At 50.5% G+C, this 21,613-nt stretch overlaps 1 protein-coding gene across 1 annotated transcript in view; it reads right to left on the bottom strand.

The window, feature by feature from the left end:
• The window catches only part of DLGAP2 (DLG associated protein 2), a 146,293-nt gene that overhangs the window by 77,764 nt on the left and 46,916 nt on the right, over positions 1-21,613 (bottom strand). Inside the window, exons 2-3 of the mRNA XM_060136277.1 lie at positions 16,587-17,656; positions 4,366-4,577 (exon numbers count right to left, since the gene is read on the bottom strand). Of these exons, the coding sequence (XP_059992260.1) occupies positions 4,366-4,577; positions 16,587-17,588 (1,214 nt within the window). The 5' untranslated portion in view covers positions 17,589-17,656. The remainder of the gene's footprint in view (positions 1-4,365; positions 4,578-16,586; positions 17,657-21,613) is intronic.

Raw genomic sequence — 21,613 nt, 5'->3', positions numbered from 1 at the left:
AAATAATTCTAAATGGTGTCTGCCTATGGGCAGGATCCCCACAGAGAGATAGGGTCTGTCCCCGGCCTGGGGGTCTGATTTTCCTGATCAGTCAACACAACTGTTGAGAATTCTGAGCAGTAAGACAGCTGTGACAGGTCTTTGCGTGTCTGTTTTTGTTTCATTTTTCTTTCGAGAGTGAAAAGACTTTCTCTCACCTTGCACTCTATAGAGAACACAGCAAGGGGAAAGCGAAAATCCTTATATGTGTAATAAGGACATGCACTCAATTATTAATGAGAAGACTGACTTTTTTCTCGGTTTAACAGCAGGAAGACAAGACAGTGTTCAACAGAATCACTGTTCCCAGAGGTCAAGCATTTTGAGTACGTGCAGCCTTCACAGAAGGGGGTTTATATTATACGGCTCAAAAGGGCTGGTAACAGGCAACTAAACAGCCAATCTCGTTTCAGGTCTTAGCTGGGCAGATTGAAGAAGGGCTGCTGGGAAAGTCCATTTTATACCAGTGTTTACTGTGACTTGGGAGGCTCGTAAAATTCCTAAGGTTTCAGTGTGCCCATATGATAATTCAACGATAAGAACATCTATCCATCACATTAAAACTAAAGTATAATTACTAGGTTCATCTGACTATTTTATCTGCATTCTTAAATACCATTATGAGTGTGAATAGAATTAATGGTGCATACTGAGAATAAAACCTAAAGGAGGTTGGCAGACACCAATTCTTATGTTTATCACTTGACTCTTAAACCGTTCTGTCAGCTCCTGCTGGTGAAGTTCTGCGGTGTCAGAGGGAAAACATTCAGTGCACTGCTAAATCTGAGGGCTTTCAGTCATATTTTAAACACCCTTTAGAACTACCACTTCCCTTCCCTCAGAGATCATGTTGGGCCCCAGGCACACGACCCTGCTATTTGGGTGAAATACTTTCCTCGGACATGGGATTAAAAGAACTTTTCATTTCAAACCCCTGGTCCCTTCCGTGGCCTTCAGTACCTTGTTCCTCTGACTCAGGGTTCTGTTCCATAAAATGGGCACAGCTTTTATTTCCCTGGGTAAAGAGTTGAGTTTTCATGATGCCATTTAGGATGAAAGTAAGTGAAATTATATTGAAACCTATAAAATTCTAAGATGTGCTAAGAGCCTAACAGGCAATAATAACAACTTACTTGATATACCTCCCAGTAACATATTTTAAAGAGAAATTTCATATGTTAACACAAAGAGCGACTTGTTATGGGAGTTTCACGGACTTTGCAAATTAGCAGAGGAGTCCTGCAGGGCACGGTGTCGTCTGGACATGTCACAGGGTGCTGCCCCCTCCCCTTCACATCTCCATCCCAGTGTCAGATTTGGGGGAAAAGAATAATCCACACACGTGTAAGGAGAATTTAGCACAGTGCCCAGCACGTGTCGGAGGGATGAACGGAGTGATAAACACAGAATAACGGGAAGAAGGGCCCGACCGAGGGCTTATCTCTGCAGACAGAGTGGGCAGTGTTTGCAAGGCCAACGCAGACGTAAGTGAGCTGAGAACAGGAGCAGGTGTTAGGCAGCATCTTCTATTCATTTCCCCCCAGGTTTCCCGAGGTATGAAGTGCAGCGGGTGTGCTGGGGTTAGAAGCCTCTGTGGATGAACCCCCGGCTCCACTTCCACACGCGGATGGTGAATGGTTACTCTGTCCGGTGGCCTGGCCTCTCCATCACTCTCTTGGGTTTTTGAGGGAATTTTTACGATGGTGGGTAATGACGCGGGTTTTACGAATGTAAGCTCCTAACAATATCTTCTGAACATCGTCAGCACTGGCGCCTGGTACAGATGAGGGGAGGGACGAGAGGCAGGTGCTGACCGCTGAAGAAGGGAATCGTGGTCCCGCGGGGAGGACTCAAGGGTTGGGGACAGGGGTCCAGGGAGCACGACCAGTCTGGGGTCAGCAGACAGGGATGAGGGACTTTGTCAATAGGAAAACAAAGTGCGTAATTCTTTTTTTTTTTTTTGCGGTACGTGGGCCTCTCACTGCTGTGGCCTCTCCCGTTGCGGAGCACAAGCTCCGGATGCGCAGGCTCAGCGGCCATGGCTCACGGGCCCAGCCGCTCCGCGGCATGTGGGATCTTCCCGGACCGGGGCACGAACCCGTGTCCCCTGCATCGGCAGGCGGACTCCCAACCACTGCACCACCAGGGGAGCCCCCATAATTCTTAAAAGGCCTGATCCCTGCTCATAGTTCAAACACCGCTTGCTTTTATTTCTTTTTCATGGTTCGCTTTCAGAGTGCACAATCATGAAATGAATCATTAACTTTTAAAATGAGGAGTTAAGTTGGTGGCCCTACCCAGTGGATCAGAACCCCAAGACCTGCTAAGCACAACTGCTGCCCGGGGGGTGGGGTTTTCAGATAACCCAGAGTTCTCAGATGTGTCTTCAGGCACCCCCAAATGAAGCTGGGGAGACCGGTGCCTGGTCCAGCCCTCGACGACTGGGTGCCTGGGTCAGGTGATGCCTCTGGTTCCCCACCCCTAAACCCTCACTTCTTAAGTTCCCAGCACAACCTTCCACTGACAACCTCTTCCAACGGTTTGCTTTCTTTGCTTACACGCCCCCTTCCCATATTATCCCTCTGTGAGCTCCACAGGGCGAGCCTCTGGCTTGGCTCCTAGGCACTGATTCACAAACCTCCCCTGACCACCTCCTCTGTGTAAGGCAGCGCCTTACCTCAGGGGACCCGTAAGGGACGAGACAGGCGTCGCTGCCTCCCTCATCTGTTCGTGCCTGGCATCCCCAACACAACTGCCGAGGGATTTAAGTGAACGAGGTCATAAAGGTACCGTTCACATTTGTCAAATGTAGGATACGGGTCAATTCAAAATTTAAATTTTTCATCCTGTGAGGTAACATTTAACGGATGACTGGATTTATCAGGAGAAATCACACCATTGTTTCACATGTCGCCATGTGCACGGGGCACGGGTGGGGGATGACACAAAGGTGACACCCCGGTCACAGCCTCATCCTCTCACTACGTTACAAGAACAACTCTGGATGCAACACTGGCAAAGCACTGAGCTGCTGTTTCACCCTCTTGCTGAACCTTCACACCAGAGAAGCCACAGCTCGTGGTGGGAAAAGCAGACAGTTCTTTGCACTTACATCCAGACTTAGCTGGAAGGACCAAAAACACACAAGGTGACTGCTAAGAATTACAGGCATATTTTCATAGTTCAAAGGAATAGCCGAGTTCCTAGTTTCCTCTGTTTATATTTTGGAAATTAGTTAAATTTATCAACAGTGTGTCTTTGCACGCACCCCTATGTTCACAGCAGCACTATTCACGATAGGCAAAACATGGAAACAACCTAAATGTCCATCGACAGAGGAATGGATAAAGAAGATGTGGCACATATATACAATGGAATACTACGCAGCCATAAAAAGAATGAACTAATGCCATTTACAGCAACGTGGATGGACCTAGAGACTATCATACTACGTGAAGTAAGTCAGAGAAAGACAAATAACCATATGCTATCACTTACATGTGGAATCTAAAATATGACACAGACGAACCTATCTATGAAACAGAAACAGACTCACAGATACAGAGATCAGACTTGTGGTTGCCAAGGGGGAGGGAGAGGGATGGAGTGGGAGTTTGGGATTAGCAGATGCAACTAGTATATATAAACTGGATAAACAACAAGGTCCTACTGTAGAGCACAGAGAACTATATCCAGTCTCCTGGGATAAAACATAATGGAAAAGAATATCAAAAAAGAATGTCTCTGTGTGTATAACTGAGCCACTTTGCTGTACAGCAGAGACTGGTACAACATTGTAAGTCAACTACACTTCAGTTAAAGAAAAAACAAAAAAAAACCCAATGTATTTTTGGACAAATATATAAAGCACATGCTATGATATTTGTAAAATTAATCCAGTTCCTGCCCCTACCCTGCAAAAAACTTGTTGCCTACATGTGCACTTGTAAAGTTATAGTAAACAAAAAATTCCCCATTGTGATTTTCACACACACACACACACACACACACTCACACACTCACACAGATGTGCTCCTGATCAATTGCTGGAATGACCTGAGAAGACACGGATGGGTCATCGGCTATGATAGGTACTTGAAAATTAATATTTGACATAGAAACTGCCCAAGTGTATTTCCTTAATTACTATGCAATGAGTAAATAACCGAAGGTCTGATTGCTTTTTTTTTTAAGGACTTGAAAATTGACAGCCATTGAGCCTAATATTTTCAACCCAGGACTTTTTCTAGGGTGTTTGGACAACCGGCCGCGGTCAGCGTGAGAAGAGCCCCGGGCTGGGGTGAGGGAGGCGCGTGGGGGGCTTACGTTTGGAGGTCCCCCGGCGGCCTCTGTCCGATGGACTTGAGCAGGGGCTCTGGCCGGAGCGCCACCTTGGGGGGCATTTTGGGGCTGGAGTCCGACTCCCCGCTTTCCTCGTCACCCATGGCTTTGATGTAACTGCCACTCCTCGTCCTTCTGCAGGGAATTTCCTCGTCTTTGCCCCCCGTGGGGTACCCTCCCCACTCGTCCTGGGGCACCTAGGAGAGAACAGACAGGGCGTGCGTCAGCCTTGGCGTCAGAATCCCGTTTCTGCCTCTTTGGGGACAAATCCTCGGAGCTCGTGAAGACACAGCTTGTTATGGTCACTCAGCAGTGAAAGTCACACGCTTCTTAGGGGTCTGTCATTCAAATCCCCAAAGGACATTAATATACAATTATTGTTTCCTCCCCTGTTATAAAAGTAATAAACGTTATGGGAAAAGTGAGACAATGTTAGAAAGAAAAACCCGTTTGTAGTCTCAAAACGTGGAAAAAAGCACCACTAACATTTAGATTTATTTCCTTCTGGTAGGAAAGCAGTTGAAACTTGAGAAAAGTGGAAAAAGAGGTCCCCAGTGTGGAGAACAAGAAATAAGAGGAAGAAGGAGACCAAAGGAGGACACCCTGCTGCGTGGTGAGGGCTGACAGGGGCGCACCCCACAGTCAGGCCCCCACGCCAGGGCCCTGCACGCCCGGGAAGCACACACTGCGCTGGGTGGGGACTCAGACCCCGAACGCTGTCCACGGCGTGGGTCCCAGCAGAGCGACGCCCCCTCAGCGCTTCTGTGTCACTTCCGGGGTGCATGGGCTACGCCGCAAAGAGGATGAAGCAGGCCTGCACTCCGTGTCCACCCCCCATCTGGGAAACCCGGTGTGCTCACACAGCACACACAAGTCTCAGGGTGTCTACACCGCACGCGCCTGCCCCGTGCAGCTCACCTTCCACCAGCCGTGACCCTTACAAAGACCCAAACCACGCCAAGCAGCGGCCGAGGGTAGAGGGCTGCACGATTCCGCACGTGCCCGCACCGTCACACGGAGTTCCGCAGTCCAAGGACCTAACGCACGTGCTCTCCGTGCTGCAGGACGCGATCGCCGAGTACTCTTCACCGAGACAGAGGACGGCGCAAGTCTGTACTGACAGTCTTCGGAGACAGGGTTCTTCCTGTGGTGACTATTCAGAGACTTACGGACACTCAGATCATCCTAAGAGGAGTCCTGCCATTTTTCCAGGGTTTTTAAAAAATTTGATTGAGGTCTAGTTGGTTTACAATGCTGTGTTAATTTCTGCTGTACAGCAAAGTGACTCAGTTATAGACGTACATATCTATTTTTCATATTCTTCTCCCTTATGGTCTATCACAGGAGACTGAATAGAGTTCCCTGTGCTATACAGTAGGACCCCGTTGTGTATCCATCCTATATATAATAGTTTGCACCTGCTAACCCCAAGCTCCCAATCCACCGCTCCCCCAGCCCCCCTTCGCAACCGCAGTCTGTTCTCTGTGTCTGTGAGTCTCTTTCTGTTTCGTAGATATGTTCCTTTGTCACCTTTCCAGTTTTGATGGTGCCAGTGGGCCCATTTGTCACCATCCCCGCCAGGGACGCACATGCCTGGATGGAAAGGCAGAGTTTTCAGCTGAAGAAACCTTTTCTCCATTTTCTTAAAACACATCTTCAGACATCTCGCATGTTACAGCCCAGGAGGGGAAACCGGGGATGGGACAGGATGTACCTTCTGCGGTTCCGGCCAAGACAAGTAGGGACAGGGCGGCCCCTCACTGAGAGGTGAGGGGGTGGGCATCAAGCCCGTCCAGGCCCCGTGGTGACACGTCGTGGGTCCTGCCTGCAGTTTGTGTTTTAAAACAGCTCCCCCTCCGCCCACCCCAAGCTGGCGTAGGTCCACGGGAAGCGCGTGGAGACATCGCAGCCACACACAGGAAGAGGAGGGGGCTTAACAGGGTGGAGATTCCAGGTCCTCAGTGGACCGTGACCCCCAGGGCTGTGTGAACCTGGGGGTTCCGCAGCCGAGTCCCTGCAGCTGCAGAGCAGGGGCCGCGTGGGTGGCGTTTCCAAGCTCCGTGTTGCCGGGTGCTGAGTGCCCGTCTCCAGGGGGTTTCAAGAGGACAGTGACCCTGGGGGTGGTCCAGAGTGGGCGGGCGGGCACAAGGCCACAGACGGCAGTGCAGAACCGCCAGAGACACGGTGGGAGGAGAGAAAGGCCCGGTGACAGAGCAAGCAATCAGCCCCCCGGGAAACGGGCGTAGATTTACGCACATAGACGGTATCTCCTGACTCTCAGGATTTGGGGCACAAGGAAGAAGGAAGACTGAGCTTCTCTGGGCATTTAGGTCCTCATCCATGGGTTTTCTTACCAAAAGTCAGTTTTCCACCATCAGAACAAATTACCAGGATGGAGACAAGTGTGGGCACAGACATTTCCACGCCATTTCACGCCAGGTGGTAATGTGGGTCCAACATTTACAGCCACGTATCAGAAGACTTCAGACTGTGGGTGCCTCTGACCCAGCAATGTCCCCAGGCAACAGGATTCATGCCAGGGACTGTGAACCATTCATTAGGGTCAAAGGAGGAAAACTGATAATATCTCACCGGGTGGCGGGAAATATTTACTACAAGCATGCCATGGATACTGTGCAGAAGAATTGCTATTTAGCCGACGAAGGGTGTTCATGGGCGTGAGCATTTTAGCGTATGCACTCCGTGTTCTTATACTTTAACGACAGATATGCCTGCAACATGCATAGACACGTAGCCGGAAGGATGTGGAACCATCCCTGGGAGATAGTGACCACGGGTTTCTCAATGATTTTTCCTTATACTTATGTCTTCTAAGTTTTCTACATGGACCATATATCTTGCTAGTGTAATAAGAAGTAAACTTTAGAAAATTTAGTCCCTAATGACAGTACATTTCAGTAGGAAGGCAGGCATAAAAGAAAGTGAATTATGGTTTAATTAGGGCTACAGAAGCAGGTGTGGAGGGAAAACAGGGAAGCAGCCAGTGGAAGCTGTGGACAGAGAGGAAATGATCTGGGAAGGCCTCCTGGAGGAGGGGTCTGGGCTCTAACTTCCTGGGATTTGAGCAGCAGGCAGATAGCCAGGACATGGAAATAACCTAAGTGTCCATCAACAGATGAATGGATAAAGAAGATGTGGCACATATATACAATGGAATATTACTCAGCCATAAAAAGGAACGAAATTGAGTTATCTGTAGTGAGGTGGATGGACCTAGAGTCTGTCCTACAGAGTGAAGTAAGTCAGAAAGAGAAAAACAAATACCGTATGCTAACACATATATATGGAATCTAAGAAAAAAAAAAAAGGTCATGAGGAACCTAGGGGTAAAGATGGGAATAAAGACACAGACCTACTGGAGAATGGACTTGAGGATATGGGGAGGGGGAAGGGTGAGCTGTGACAAAGTGAGAGAGTGGCATGGACATATATACACTACCAAACATAAAATCGATAGCTAGTGGGAAGCAGCCGCATAGCACAGGGAGATCAGCTCGGTGCTTTGTGACCACCTAGAGGGGTGGGATAGGCAGGGTGGGAGGGAGGGAGACGCAAGAGGGAGGAGATATGGGAACATATGTATATGTATAACTGATTCACTTTGTTATAAAGCAGAAACTAACACACCATTGTAAAGCAATTATACTCCAATAAAGATGTTAAAAAAAAAAAAAAATGAAGAGGGAGGCACCAAAGGCCCAGGAAGGAGGAGGCCGGGGGTTCCTCTATGGGTCGGGCGCTCCTCTATGGGCCGGGCGCTCCCGGGAGGGAGGCTGCGGACGGCAGGAGACAGATGGAGAGGAGCCGGGAAACATGCATCCCCACTGGCAGCTTTATGGAGTTTTTGTGAATTAAAAACATGTTTCCGTAAAAAAAAACAAAGATTTTTTTCCCCAGCAGCTTGTGAATTAACTAACAAATGAGAGCAGCTTGTATTTTTTTGTTTCTGATGTAAGCCGCCAATTTCGCAGTCTCTGACAGGAGAGATTTCAATACAGAAGGAGGGTAAACCAGAGTCAAGCGTGGGCCCTGAATACCGCTTCCAAAGCACATGTCTCCAGGCTATCAAAAGAACAAGGGAGTGACACGAAAATGCCACCATGCCTGAGTCAACAACTCTTTCTTGGGTACATTACAGCGTCAAAACCCTGCAATGGCAGGTAAGGGTGGCCAGGGTTGGCCCCAAACCCACAAGTGCTTTAATGAACGAACAAATGAACTTCCTTTCACAGTGACCACTGACCTCTGCAAATCCATGCGTGATCTTTGCTGCATGAGGCGATAATTATTACTTTAGTTCCTACTTGCATAGAGTGATATTTATGATGCCTAAATAGGCATTTTCCTAAGGTTGAGTTGAGTGTACAGTTCAGTGTCTCCTGCTCCTTGCTTGAAGGAAACGTCAACGCGGCAGGTTAAAATGTCCTTTCTTCCTTTCAAGCAGCAAGGCACGGGTGACAAGGGCCGGGGTTTCGTAATATTCTCTTTCTGGTGTTGAAACCAAGGAAAAAAATGTCATCAAACGCTGTGTGTCCCTGTAGGGAAATGTCTTCTCCATTCACTCCAGAAAGTTTTTGTGTTTTGTTTTAAATGCATGACAGGCACGCTCGCCACTGGGAATATAATTGACAGCAAGACAGCTGGGCTTCTCAGTTGCACGTTGTTACAGTAAACAACAACGGTTCCAAGTGGGGACACCCTCTAGGGCCACCCAAGACATCCATCGGGGGAAGCCGTGAGTGCCACATACTTGGGGGACATGACCAGCATCCTGGGGGCCAGAGATGCTCGTTCGCAGGAAAGCATGACACAATCCCACCCCCATGAAGAACTGGCTTGTGTGCTGTATGCTTTTCCGTCTATAATGACCTGAGCCTTGAATCTAACTCTTCTTTGTATGTAAACTAAAGTTGTTTTGCTTTTTTCATTTGCATGGTCTTAATGAACAGTGGATTTTTCAGGAATGCAACTAACCATGTAAATCAAGGGAAGAGAGAACTTTGCTTGGTGTGATCCTTCCCCAAGAAATGTGGACCATTGCCGAAAATCCCATCTGGTGGGTGAATCTGCTGGTGGTGCGTGAGTCATGACTATTCCCTCCACAGGTCTAAATTATTGTATCTTCATCCAGAAACAAGCTTCCGAATACTTCCTTCTGTACATGTTTGTCATGTGCCCAGACATTTTTGTATTAAAATTCTTAGTTAAAAGTGACCCTCCTTTTATTTCTGTTTTACTAGCGTTTGGGCACATTATACACGTAAACAAACCTATACAGCTGACCCTTGAACAATGCAGGTGTTGGGGTGCTGACCCTCCATGCAGCCAAAAGTCCGAGGATAACTTGTAGTCAGTCCTCCACGTGCTTCGCTCAGCATCTGAGGAGTCAACCAGCCGTGGATCATGTAGTGCTGAGCATTTACTACTGAAAAATTCCACCTACAAGTGGACCCACGCAGCTCCAACCTGTGTCGTTCAAGGGTCAAATCTATACTCAGAATAGTGTGTGTAGGTCGGTTACACATGAATTTCATTTTAGAATAGTCCAGGAGACACCGTGAAATATTTGCTATAAACAGGATACTTGGTTTGACATGTTTAGGAGCCATGGTTACGGGCAGGAAAGTTGTTTAAACAATCGCACGATGGGTATAAATGCATGGACTTTGGAGAGGGCGTGGTTTAGCTATCAACAAGCCTCCTAGGACGTGAGAAGGCGTTTCACAAGAAGGTGTCTCACATGTTCCAGAACCACTGCGTACAAAAACAACTTTCTGAGGTTACCAACTTAAACAAGGGATCAAGGTTAGCATTACCCCTGATACGACATGTAAACATCACGTACCCCTTGATATGATGCACTGAACAGGACACGATATCACTTCTGGGTAGTCTTGCCAAAAATGCATAACTTTCATCATGAAAACATCTGAGAAACCCAAACTGAGGGACACTCTACAGCATAACTATTATTCTTCGAGAGTGTCAAGGTCATTAAGGTAAGGAAAGATTGGGGAACCACCATGTATTGGAGATTAAGGAGACACGATAACTAAAAGATTGTGGGAACAGAAAGAGGACATCGGGGAAAACTGGTGAAATTCCCATGAGATCTGTTTTTAAGTTAGTAATATTATAACGTTGTTAATTTCCTGATTTTGATAACGGTGCTATGGTTATCTAAGTTGTTAACACAGGAGAAATGGGGTGAAGGGTATACCTCAGTTTTCTATTATTGCAACTTTTATGTAAATCTAAAATTATATCAAAATAAAAAGAAAAAAATTAAAAAAAAAAAAGGAAGACGTCTCATAAAAAGGCTTCCCAGCTGAGCTCGGACACCTCAGAGGTGGGTGGTGCTGGGAGGGGTGCTGAGGGCGGGGAGGCAGCGCCCGGGAGGGGGTGCAGGCGGAGGGGTCCCTGCCCCCAGCCCAGGAGAGTCGGCTTCTGATGAACCCAAGTCCACCTAGTTCTAACTCTCACGCTCTTGGGACGACCCCAGTGGTTCTCAGCTGGGGGTAATTCTGTCTCCCGGGGACACTTGGTGACGTCCGGAGACAAGTTTGGTCATCTCCAAGGTGGGGAGACTGCCTCCTGGCCGCTGGAGGCTTGAGGCCAGGGATGCCGCTAACATCCTTCCCTTACCCCCGTGCACAAGAGAGAACCGCCAGCCCAAGCGTCAGCTCTCCTTTGATTTCTACCGTGTACATTCACAGTCACACACAGCCCTCGTCCTTCTTAACTGGTAAACGTGGACAGAGTAGGATATTCACCCACACGATATTATTATAGGTTTATATAATGACTGATGATTTTCCAAGCGCCTTTCTTACACTGTGTTGAGTCTCACCAAAAAGGGTGATGTATATGAGATCAATGAGGCAGAAAGGTTGACCGGGCTCACGGCTGGCAAATACTCGAACCCCAGCATCCTTCAGTGAAGAATTTATCTCAACGATATTTCCCAAATGCCTGTCACAGGCCTGAGACCATACGAGGGACTCAACACGATGCACTGAGCGGGCCGCGGCCTGCTGGAGGCGATCCTGTGTGCTGGTCATACATGAGAACCCTGTCGGCACCATCCATATGTGCCGGGCACCATCCATATGTGCCGGGCACTGTCCCCATGTGCTGGGCACCGTCCATATGTGCTGGTCACTCTATGTGCTGGGCGCCGTCCCTACGGGCTGGTCACTCTCCTACGTGCTGGTCCCTGTCCCCGTGTGCTGGGCACTGTCCATACGTGCTGGTCATGCCCCCCATGCCCTCTCCTGTCCCCTCTGGTCCCCGGTCTCCTCCCCCCACACCCTTCTCTGTGCCCTGACACTGAGGGAGCCTCTCGCCAGTCCGGGCCCCTTAGCCTCCGGTTCTGGTTGGCTCTGCTGGGGGCTGCACTGCGGCGGGAGTGGAGGGGGGCTGCAGAACGCCTTCCAGAGCTCTCTCCAGCTTTGGGCCCACGGTCTGCCAGGAGCTGCCTCAACCAGGCTTCCGAACGCTGGGGGTCCTGCTTCCACGGGCCCCCTCTCTCCGGACCCTGCCCACAGGCCTAGGATGGTAATGGTTTCCCCTGTGCTCTGGGAATGGCTCCTTTCAAACCCTTCCCAGGGGATGCCACTGCTCTCCAGGACCCACCCATCCACTGTCACGAAAGAACAGAGACGGCAAAATGACCCACGATGTGAGCGTGTCTTATGTGCCGATGAAATCGGCCAAGACATGCACGTGGAAACACAAGAGACCGATTGTGAGAAGCGCCCAGAAGAGGGACGAGGGTTTCCATGGGGACTCCGGGGGAAGGGACCCGCCACCTCAGCAGGTTTGGGGAGTAACCCAACCCACAGAGGGGCCAGAGAAATCTAGTGGCCGTGATGCCAGCCATTCCCGGCGGGGACAGCCCCGGGGCTCCGGGGGTCTGGGAACTGGGTGAAACAATTAAGTTTGTGAGAAGCTTATCAGAATGACTGGTTTTCTGGAGTTGGATGGTCTTTATGAGCCCTAACTCCAACCATCCTGAAGAGTCATGAATCCCGTGAGAGCAGAAGAGGCTGGGGGCGCATCCATCCTCCTGATCGCCCCGATTCCAGAACCACCCAGATGCCTCCAGCGCCTGGAAAGACGCTGGCTGTGTTGAACCGACATCTGAGTATCTTTTCACTGCTTCCAGGTGTCCTGTGGCATCCCAGGACAAATGAGCCTCCTCGTTCCTTCATTCGGGGCTTTATTACGAGTCCGACCCCACCAGACGCAGGGATAATGCGGTGACGGGGGTGCGGAGTCCTGTTGGGGAGACAGATCGTCGTAGACCGGCGAGCAGAGCAATGCAGGCGGAGGGAGGGACGGGGACACGAGACACACTCAGGACAGTTGGGGCGGCCACGTCAGCCAGGGTGTGGGAGGTGGTCAGTGTCAGAGCTCAGCTCTTAGTCAGAAGTCAGCTTTCACTTCTGATCACGTGGAAGCACACGTCCAGGGCTCTGGAAGCCTGAGGCCCCTTGAAGTGCTTACTGCAGAAACCAGAAGAGGCCCCCTTTGGTAAAGGTGGATGGTTTTTCTAAAGCACAAACAGAACCCACTGAACGAATGTCGCTGGGAAATGCGGTGTTTGTAGGATGTACTTCTGTGCGCGCGCCGCGTACTTCATCAACTCGATGACCAGCTTCCGCTCTGGGATGGAGGATGCTCACGACTCATGGAGCGTTTGGAGCCCTTTCCCGCGAAGGACGGTGGGGCAGGATCGGTGCCCAGGTCTGGGGGCGTGCGGACCTCGGTGGGATGGAGGTTGGGAGCGGGGCTGAAATACTCTGCAAGTGTGGGAAGATTTTCACGCTTCCCAGTGGCTCTCGCCGCTCCACGGTCCTTCTGCCCCTCCCCTCTGGCGGCTCCCTGGAGTGTCATGTTGGGACGGGAACTCTTCCTGAATTAAACACCAAACAAGATGCTGCCTTCAGAACAGCAGCATCATTAGCACAGACACCGGGGTAAGACCCCTCGTCGCCCGGAGACCCTGCGGGTCTGGACCACCAGTCGGGCAGAGACAATCAAGAGGGGGGGGAGGGAGAGTGAAGGAGGCCTGCGGAGAGGCCAGGAGACCAGGACGGGAGAAGCGGGTACCGAGCTGGTGCTGGCCCTGGGCTACATGCTGCTGCAGTGCGATGTGATGGGGGCCAAGGCCTGTGTTCCTGGCATGTTCCCACGTGTCCCCGCCGTGTTCTCTAGACGACGCAGTTGTCCTCACCTGTCCTCCCGTCAGGGCCGGGAGGGCACCTCATACCTTCGTGTCCCTAGAACCCAGGGCAGCACATGACAAGGGGGCCACCTGTTCCCTGAGCTAACCCCCCGCAGGTCACCCGCCCAATTAACGTGACATTCATTAACACTCTGACCTTAGACGCTTTGTCTGCTGATGGAGAAACTACCAAAACAAGCTCTTTCAAAGAATAAAAGGGAACATAATTTTCTTTCAATTCTGCCTATTGGCTGCTTTGACCTACTTAAAAACATAAAGACTCTTGCTCTAATGTTAATTATGTATTCTGTACAAACCAAAGGTAAAAGTGAAAAGCAATCCTTTGTTCAGCTCCAAATCTCTCTAGCTTTTGGTGGAAAAAGAAAAGCGTATGAGCATTTATTTCTCCCTTCTGTTCTTGTAAATCTTATTCCTACAGTAGCATCTACAGAGAAATTCTTCCGATCCCCCTACCTTCTGGCTGTGAAATAAAATCTGCGCGGGCGAGGATGCAGAGTTTTGTATCCTTCCCCAGAAAGCGTAATGCGATCAGCACGGTGAAGCCCTGTAGCACAAGGTCCTGGAAGTCCTAGGCCAACAGGACAAAGGAGCCTGGGAAGGAGGCGGAGCTCGCGATGCTCCTGGCCTCAAGTCTCCCCCCGCACCCATCCCCCCCGTGATCCAGCGGGGCCCCGGGGAGGGGGGCGCTTGGTGGGAACCCGTCACCTGAGTGAGCGCCTCACCCGCGTTTCTCTGGGGCCCCGTGGTGCCGCCCTGCCTGCGATGTGGCTCCCGCCGCGGGCGACCGTGGTCCAGACTGTTCTGAGGCTGCATCGTGAGTGGCCCCCAGAGTGTCCCTTCACGAGGACCACGCGGCTGGGTCTACGACTGCCCACTCCGAGTGAGGCCCGGGGGGTTTGCGGGCCTGCATGATGTCATTTAACGCCGGGGCTTGTTCCACTGAATCACAACTTTTCACGGGACCCAGTCACGTGTCATTTCTCACACATTCTCATACGAGGACGAATGTTCCGAAGTCTGGAAACGGGGTTTTGCTGGAGCCGCGGCTGGACGGACGACCCTCTCGCTCCAGCGGGCGAGGTCCTTAGTGACTCTCACGCTAGCAGTGGGGGACCACGGGCGGGGGGGCTGATGGTGGAGGCCCGACCACCGCCTGACAAACACGAGGGCCCGGGATGCGGCCGCGTGACCCCTCGAGACCCCACAGTTGGAGCCCAGACTGCGGGGAACGTCAGACAAATGGGTTCCTAACCACCCCCCAAAATAAAATCCCTGGGGAGGACAGTGGTGGCAAGAGAGAGCAAAGAGAAGGAGACAGAGGAGAAACCAACAGATTTTTCATGGACAGGTGACCCCACCCCGCGCAGGCCCCTGATCTGGGCGCCGATGCCAACACACTGTGAGAGAACTGCGGGCAGACAGGGAACCCTGGACATTGACCAGATATTGACACTCTGAAGAACTGTGATTCCGTAATGTCTTAACGGCATCGCAGTTGTGCTTCCAAAGGAAGAGCCCTTACCTTCCAGTGTGGGTCTTTTAGAGATAAATACAGAAACACCTACCTAGGCTGTGTGGGCTTTGTTTCAACATAACCTGGACAGGAAGGCAGGTGAGGTACCGATGGGACAAGACTGGCCCTGAATCGATCATTCCCGAGGCTGGGTGATGAGTGTTTGGGGTTCATTATGTTGCACTCTTGCCTTTATATCAGATTACTAGTTTCCATGATTAGCAGATGTTCGGTAAGTGGAGAGGGGACAGAAAACATTTAAGAGAGAGGCCCTGAGGGGTAAGAGGTGCCCCAAGAAGTGTTGTGGAAAAGTCAGGTCACTGAGTCAGGCACCCAGGGGCTCCATACCCAGCTGCAGGTCCATCCTGATGTGCTCAGGGGACACTGCATTGGAGATTTCCCAGGTCCAAACACGGACACAAACAGGAGAGTTTTGCTTCTCTCACAATGGCTAGACTGGGCCCTGGATGCATTTGTCATATTTCTTTAGAGATGTACAGGTAAAATGTTCATATTTATATATCACTGGCATTTGCTAACTACAAGCAAAATTTAAGTCTCTCCCATTGCTACAAAAATAATATTTTATCCATCTGCCAATCTGTCTCCTTGAATAAATCTTCCTATAAAAGCAATTTGGTTAGCATTTCCTTTGCAAACAGAACCACTGGGTTTTGGACCATGTTCCAGGATGGCAATTGGAGTTGCTAGAATGATTTGCAGCCACCTGACGCCCGAAAAGATTCACAGTTGTTTATCTGTTCCATTAATTGACCGTCTGATGACTCAGCCAGCATTTAGCGCTATTACTCATTATTCCGTGAGGATTTCTCTAACCCAGAGCACAGCCTACAGCAACTGCTGTCGGCCAAGTCGAAGGGATTGTGAATTGGAATACAAATTATACATACACTGGAGGAAAACTTCAGACTTTCCAGCTTTGCTAACAGCACTGTTAGCTAACAGAAGTAATTGCAGAGGCCTCTTAAAAGGGGTGGGTGCCTCTCAGTGGGTGGCGCTCCCCTAGCTCCCTCGGGGGTGGCATGGTTAGGAGGCCCAGAGAAGAAGGGAATGATCTAAAACAGAGAATTCACAATATGCCACCTGCAGCCAGCCACTGCCTTTAATCTGTTTTTGCCTTTGGTGCCACACCCCAGGGGAACGCATGTGGCTTCCATAATCATGATCCTGAGCTTGAAGATGCTGCTGTCGAGTAAGACCTGCGAACTCGCTCAAGCTCACTCCTGGACCAAACCAGCCACTTTCAAATGGGAAAGCACGACCATGGGCTGACACACGTTTGTGGCCGGTGCTACATCCTGGCCCGTCGTCCCCAGGGCTACGGTCTGGAGGAAGGACGGGGCGTCCTCCAGGGCCCTCCCCACTCGGCCTGCCGAGACGGCGCGCAGTGCCCTCCCTTACCTGCAGGTAGTGGCAGGGCCGCAGTGGCGGCTTCAGCTCCGGCGGCCCCAGCGGCTTGTCCAGGTGCAGGGAGCTCTTGCGGTAGGCCTCCTTGGCCTGGCTCACCGTGAGCGTGGACCAGGAGCTGCGCTTCATGTACTTGGCTTCCGGCGCCAGGGCCAGGCCCTCACAGGCTGAGCACTTGACGTCGCTGTTGCTCTTGGAAATCCTCAAGGAGAGGTCCCCGAAGGGGCTGGCCAGGGCGTCGGGGTAGCAGTGGGCCGTGGGGTCGGCGGGGTGACGGCTGAGCACGCTGGAGGCTCGGTAGGTGCTGTCACTGTCCAGGTTGTCGTCCGAGCTCCACCAGCTGCTGAGTCCCGAGCGGTGCCGGCCCTCGGCCTTGCGCTCCCGGCTCTTACTCCGTTTGCTGTGCTTGGAGTGGTGGCCGTGGGCGTGCTCGTCCGCCCGGCCGTCCCCCTTGGTGCCGTTGACGTGGCCCTTGGACGAGCCCTCCAGGGAGTGGGACTTGGTGAAGAGCTTCTGCACGGAGTGGACCAGGTGGCGGATGCGGCCAGGGCTCTCGCTGCGCTGTTCGGCCGCCGCGGAGGTGCGCTGGTACTGCAGCGTGTGGAAGCCATCCCTGTGCAGGGGCAGCTGCTTCTCGAACTGGTCCAGCAGGTTGGCCGGGATCCGGTTGGTCTTGGCGCCAGCGTGGGCCACGGCACAGTCGTCCCTGGTGTCGTAGTGGGAGCTGTAGTGCATCCGGGGAAAGGTGCTGCTGGACACGTGGTCTCCCAGCGCCACCGGCAGCATCACGCAGTCAGAGTGGACGGAGGCCCGCGGGGAGCAGCGGTGACGCTCCATCGGGCAGCTCTCGGCCGGGCTGAGCAGGTAGGGCTGCCGCGCCTCCGGGCCACGGTGCAGGTAGCTGTGGCTGTGCTCGCAGTCCTCGGGGGGCGTCAAGCCACAGGTGTGGCCGGAGCACAGCGGGGGCTGGTTCCGACTCCCGGGTAAGCCTTTCATAGCCCTCAGTGCAGGGGAGTACCTGTCTTCATTGAAGTGCTGAGTCGGGGACCATGAGTGCGGCTGGTCTGTCGAGAGAACACAGAAGCACCGTGTCAGACTCGGTGGGAACACGGACGGGAGCCCTCGCTTGACACCCTTCCCTCTACACGTGGACTATGTGTAACCCGTGGCCACTCCTGGTCTGGACGCTCAGGTGAACGATCATTGTTTTATACCACATCGCCCGCTCCAAAGTGTAAGAGCACTAAAAGTAACTTCGATACTCCCCGGTGTGGTTCGACAACTACGAATACTTAATGCCTAATACATTCATCAGGTCTCCTGACAGCAAGATTTTGTGGCGTTAAACAGATGAACAATTTGGGGGAAAAAAACAAGTTACATTTCAACTAGACTTGCGTGTTGTGGTTCAGTTTAAGGAGTCTGAAATCACACCTGGTATTTCATCAGCGATACTGCCTGGTGGGCTGGTGCACCGCACGCTAGGGTGCTGGTCACGAACCACTTACTGAAGCTGTGTCCTCACTATGCAGGCAAGCAGCGGGGGTGACTTTCTCAAGGCCACCGTCCGCGTCAACGCGAGGCTGGAACCAGGATGTCCTGACTTCCTATTCCAGATTGTTGACTTTGAGCTGTACGATTCTACTCAGAAACGTCGGGGAAGAAAGGTCTGATTTTGTGAGCTGCACTATTAGACACAGACCCCCGAACCACCAGAGCCGACCTCTGCAGGATGCTGGGTTTGCTGCTGCTGGGGGTCCCGGCAGGAAGACAGCTGAGCTCAGTGGTCGAAACGGGGGCCTCCGGGCATGGACTAGTTAGGGTTAGGGTCCCCGTTCTGCCAGCACTAGCGTGGGACTCCCGGCAGGCTTCTGTCACCTCAACTGCGCGCTGGCAACAAGCAGAGGTCCAGGAGGAGGACCCGCTCAATGATTATTTTTAGCTACATTATGATGACTGTAATTGTTACCATTTTCAATTCTCTTGGGTCAGCATGTATAAAGTCCAGGGTTTACTGGATTCCAGGCTTTGCTAGAGAAGCCCCTCGCTCCACTTCTGCTTCCTGATGCTCCAGCGTCTCTGCTTCTGTTGCTTCCAACTGGTCACCAAACAGATGCAGGAGACACAGACTCTATTATAGCATATGATACGCCTATATCCTATGTATGCATAATGCACATATCCATATAGAATATGCAAACCTAGTATATAATATGCATATAATATAATCTATACAGGAAATACAGACTCTATTATAGCATATGATACGCCTATATCCTATGTATGCATAATGCACATATCCATATAGAATATGCAAACCTAGTATATAATATGCATATAATATAATCTATACAGGAAATACAGACTCTATTATAGCATATGATACGCCTATATCCTATGTATGCATAATGCACATATCCATATAGAATATGCAAACCTAGTATATAATATGCATATAATATAATCTATACAGGAAATACAGACTCTATTATAGCATATGATACGCCTATATCCTATGTATGCATAATGCACATATCCATATAGAATATGCAAACCTAGTATATAATATGCATATAATATAATCTATACAGGAAATACAGACTCTATTATAGCATATGATACGCCTATATACTATGTATGCATAATGCTTAGGTCCATATAGGATATGTATACATAGTATGTTATTTGCATATGATATATAAAGGAAATAGACTCTATTATAGCATATGATATACATATATAGTATGTACACATAATGAATATATCATATATAATATGCATACATTGTACACAGTATGCATATAAGACATACAGGAAATACAGACTATTATAGTATATAGCAGGGGTCCCCAACCCCTGGGCCACAGACAGCTACCGGTCCACGACCTGTTAAGAACTGGGTGGTACAGCAGGAGGTGAGCGGCAGGTGATCCACGGAAACTTCATCTGTATTTACAGCCGCTCCCCATCGATCGCATTACCGCCTGAGCTCCTCCTACCGTCAGGTCAGGAGCGGCATTAGATTCTCATAGGAGCGCGAACCCTACCGTGAACTGCGCATGTGAGGGGTCTAGGTGGCATACTCTATGAGGATCTAATGCCTGATGACCTGAGGTGGAACTGAGGCGCTGATGCTCTCGCTGGGGAGCGGCTGCAAATACAGATTATCATCAGCAGAGAGGTCTGACTGCACAGAGACCATAATAAATCAATTGCTTGCAGACTCATATCAAAACCCCATCAGTGAGCGGCAAGTGAAAACAAGCTCAGGGCTCTCACTGATTCTGCATTATGGTGAGTTGTATAATTATTTCATTATCTATTACAATGTAATAATAATAGAAATAAAGTACACAATAAATGTAATGCACTTGAATCATCCTGAAACTATCCCCACCCCCCCTCCTCCCCCGTCCGTGGAAAAATTGTCTTCTACAAAACTGGCCCCACGTGCCAAAAAGGTTGGGGACCACTGGTATATAGTATACATATACAGTACATAATATGCACATATGGCATGTAATGTAATGTATACCAGAAATACAGACTATTATAGTATATACTATGCATTTATAGCATGTATATATAGTGCATATGTCCATATATAAAATGCATATATAGTATGTGTCTAATATATAGAGGAAATAGATCCTATTAGAGTGTGTAATATGCACATATAGCATGTATGTATAATGCATATATTTGTATATAACATGCATGTATAGTATATAGTATGCGTGTAATATATAGAGGAAATAGATCCTACTATAGTGTATAATACGCACATATAACATATATATGTAGTGCATATACTCATATATAATATGCATAATAGTATATAGCATGCATATAATATACACACGAAATAGCTTCTATATTATAGTGTATAATAGGCACACATAACATGTATACTTAACAACGCATATATTTGTGTATAATATGCATATACTATCTATAGCATGTGCAGGAAACACAGACTCCGGATGGCAGGCTCCCTGGGGCTACCGGCTGGCCCCAGCCCTGTGCCAGGCCCAGGCGGATGCTCCAACCTGCGTGGTGACCAGATACGCTGGCAGAGCCCCTCCCTCTAGGTTCATCTCTCAGCTCTCCTGGGAAGTATCCTGTGCTTTGTCACATCAAACTGCTGCCCCTTCTGAAAATTCCTCCGCAGGTCCTCTCCACGCTCTGCTCCCCAGGCTGGGGTGCTTCCTCCAGGATTTGCTCTCCGAGACTCGGCTCCAGCACCACCCACCGCAATTCAGACCATGCCTGGGCCCCCTGCGCGCTGTCCTCAGGCTGAGGGTCCAGAAAGGGACGATAAGGGGACCTTCTCAACGCGTGAGAGCCTCGTCTCCTCAGGAAGGAAGCTGTCTGAGCCCCGACCCACCGCGGTGTCCAGCACCCTCTCCCCAGGGCCACTGCCCGCCTCGGCACCACTGTCCTCCTCCAAGAGTGTCCCCCACTCACCCTTAACTCACAGAGCCTCGCCTGAGACACGCACAGAGCCACCCACCCTGACCCCCCAAGTGGCCTCCAAGGGCCACTGTGCGAAACAGGGAAGAAAGTGGAGAGACATGAGGCTTCTCCCTGATGACCGCCAACCCAGCTCTCCCGGTGACCCACGCAAGGGAAACGTCACCCCCTGCCAAGGACACCGGCCCAACGACTGGTCCAAGGTGTGGAAATGGAGCAGGACCCCATGGGGCCCCCCAGGTACACAGGCCCTGCCGTGTCCCCCGTTTCTTGCTGGTAGAAAAAGGCTTTCATTTCCTAGGCCTTCCACGAGTCCCAAAGAGCAGATTCAAGCAGTTACTAGTTAGGGAAGTGAGGGAATTGCAGAAATAAAGGAAAATCAGTCAAGCAAGATAGGCAATGAGAGATTAAACAATAGTTCAGTGATAAAACAGAGTCCTAGTTCCTCCTCAAGGGATTATCTACCGTCTGACACAGAGCTTGGGGCTGCTCTGCAGAAACTAGGACCCCTGCCCGGGTGGAAGAGGGTGACTACAGGCTGAGACCCC

This window comes from Lagenorhynchus albirostris, chromosome 21, assembly GCF_949774975.1.
Source record: "Lagenorhynchus albirostris chromosome 21, mLagAlb1.1, whole genome shotgun sequence".
In the NCBI taxonomy this organism is placed as follows: Eukaryota; Metazoa; Chordata; class Mammalia; order Artiodactyla; family Delphinidae; genus Lagenorhynchus; species Lagenorhynchus albirostris.
This window is presented reverse-complemented; position numbering and strand designations above follow the sequence as displayed.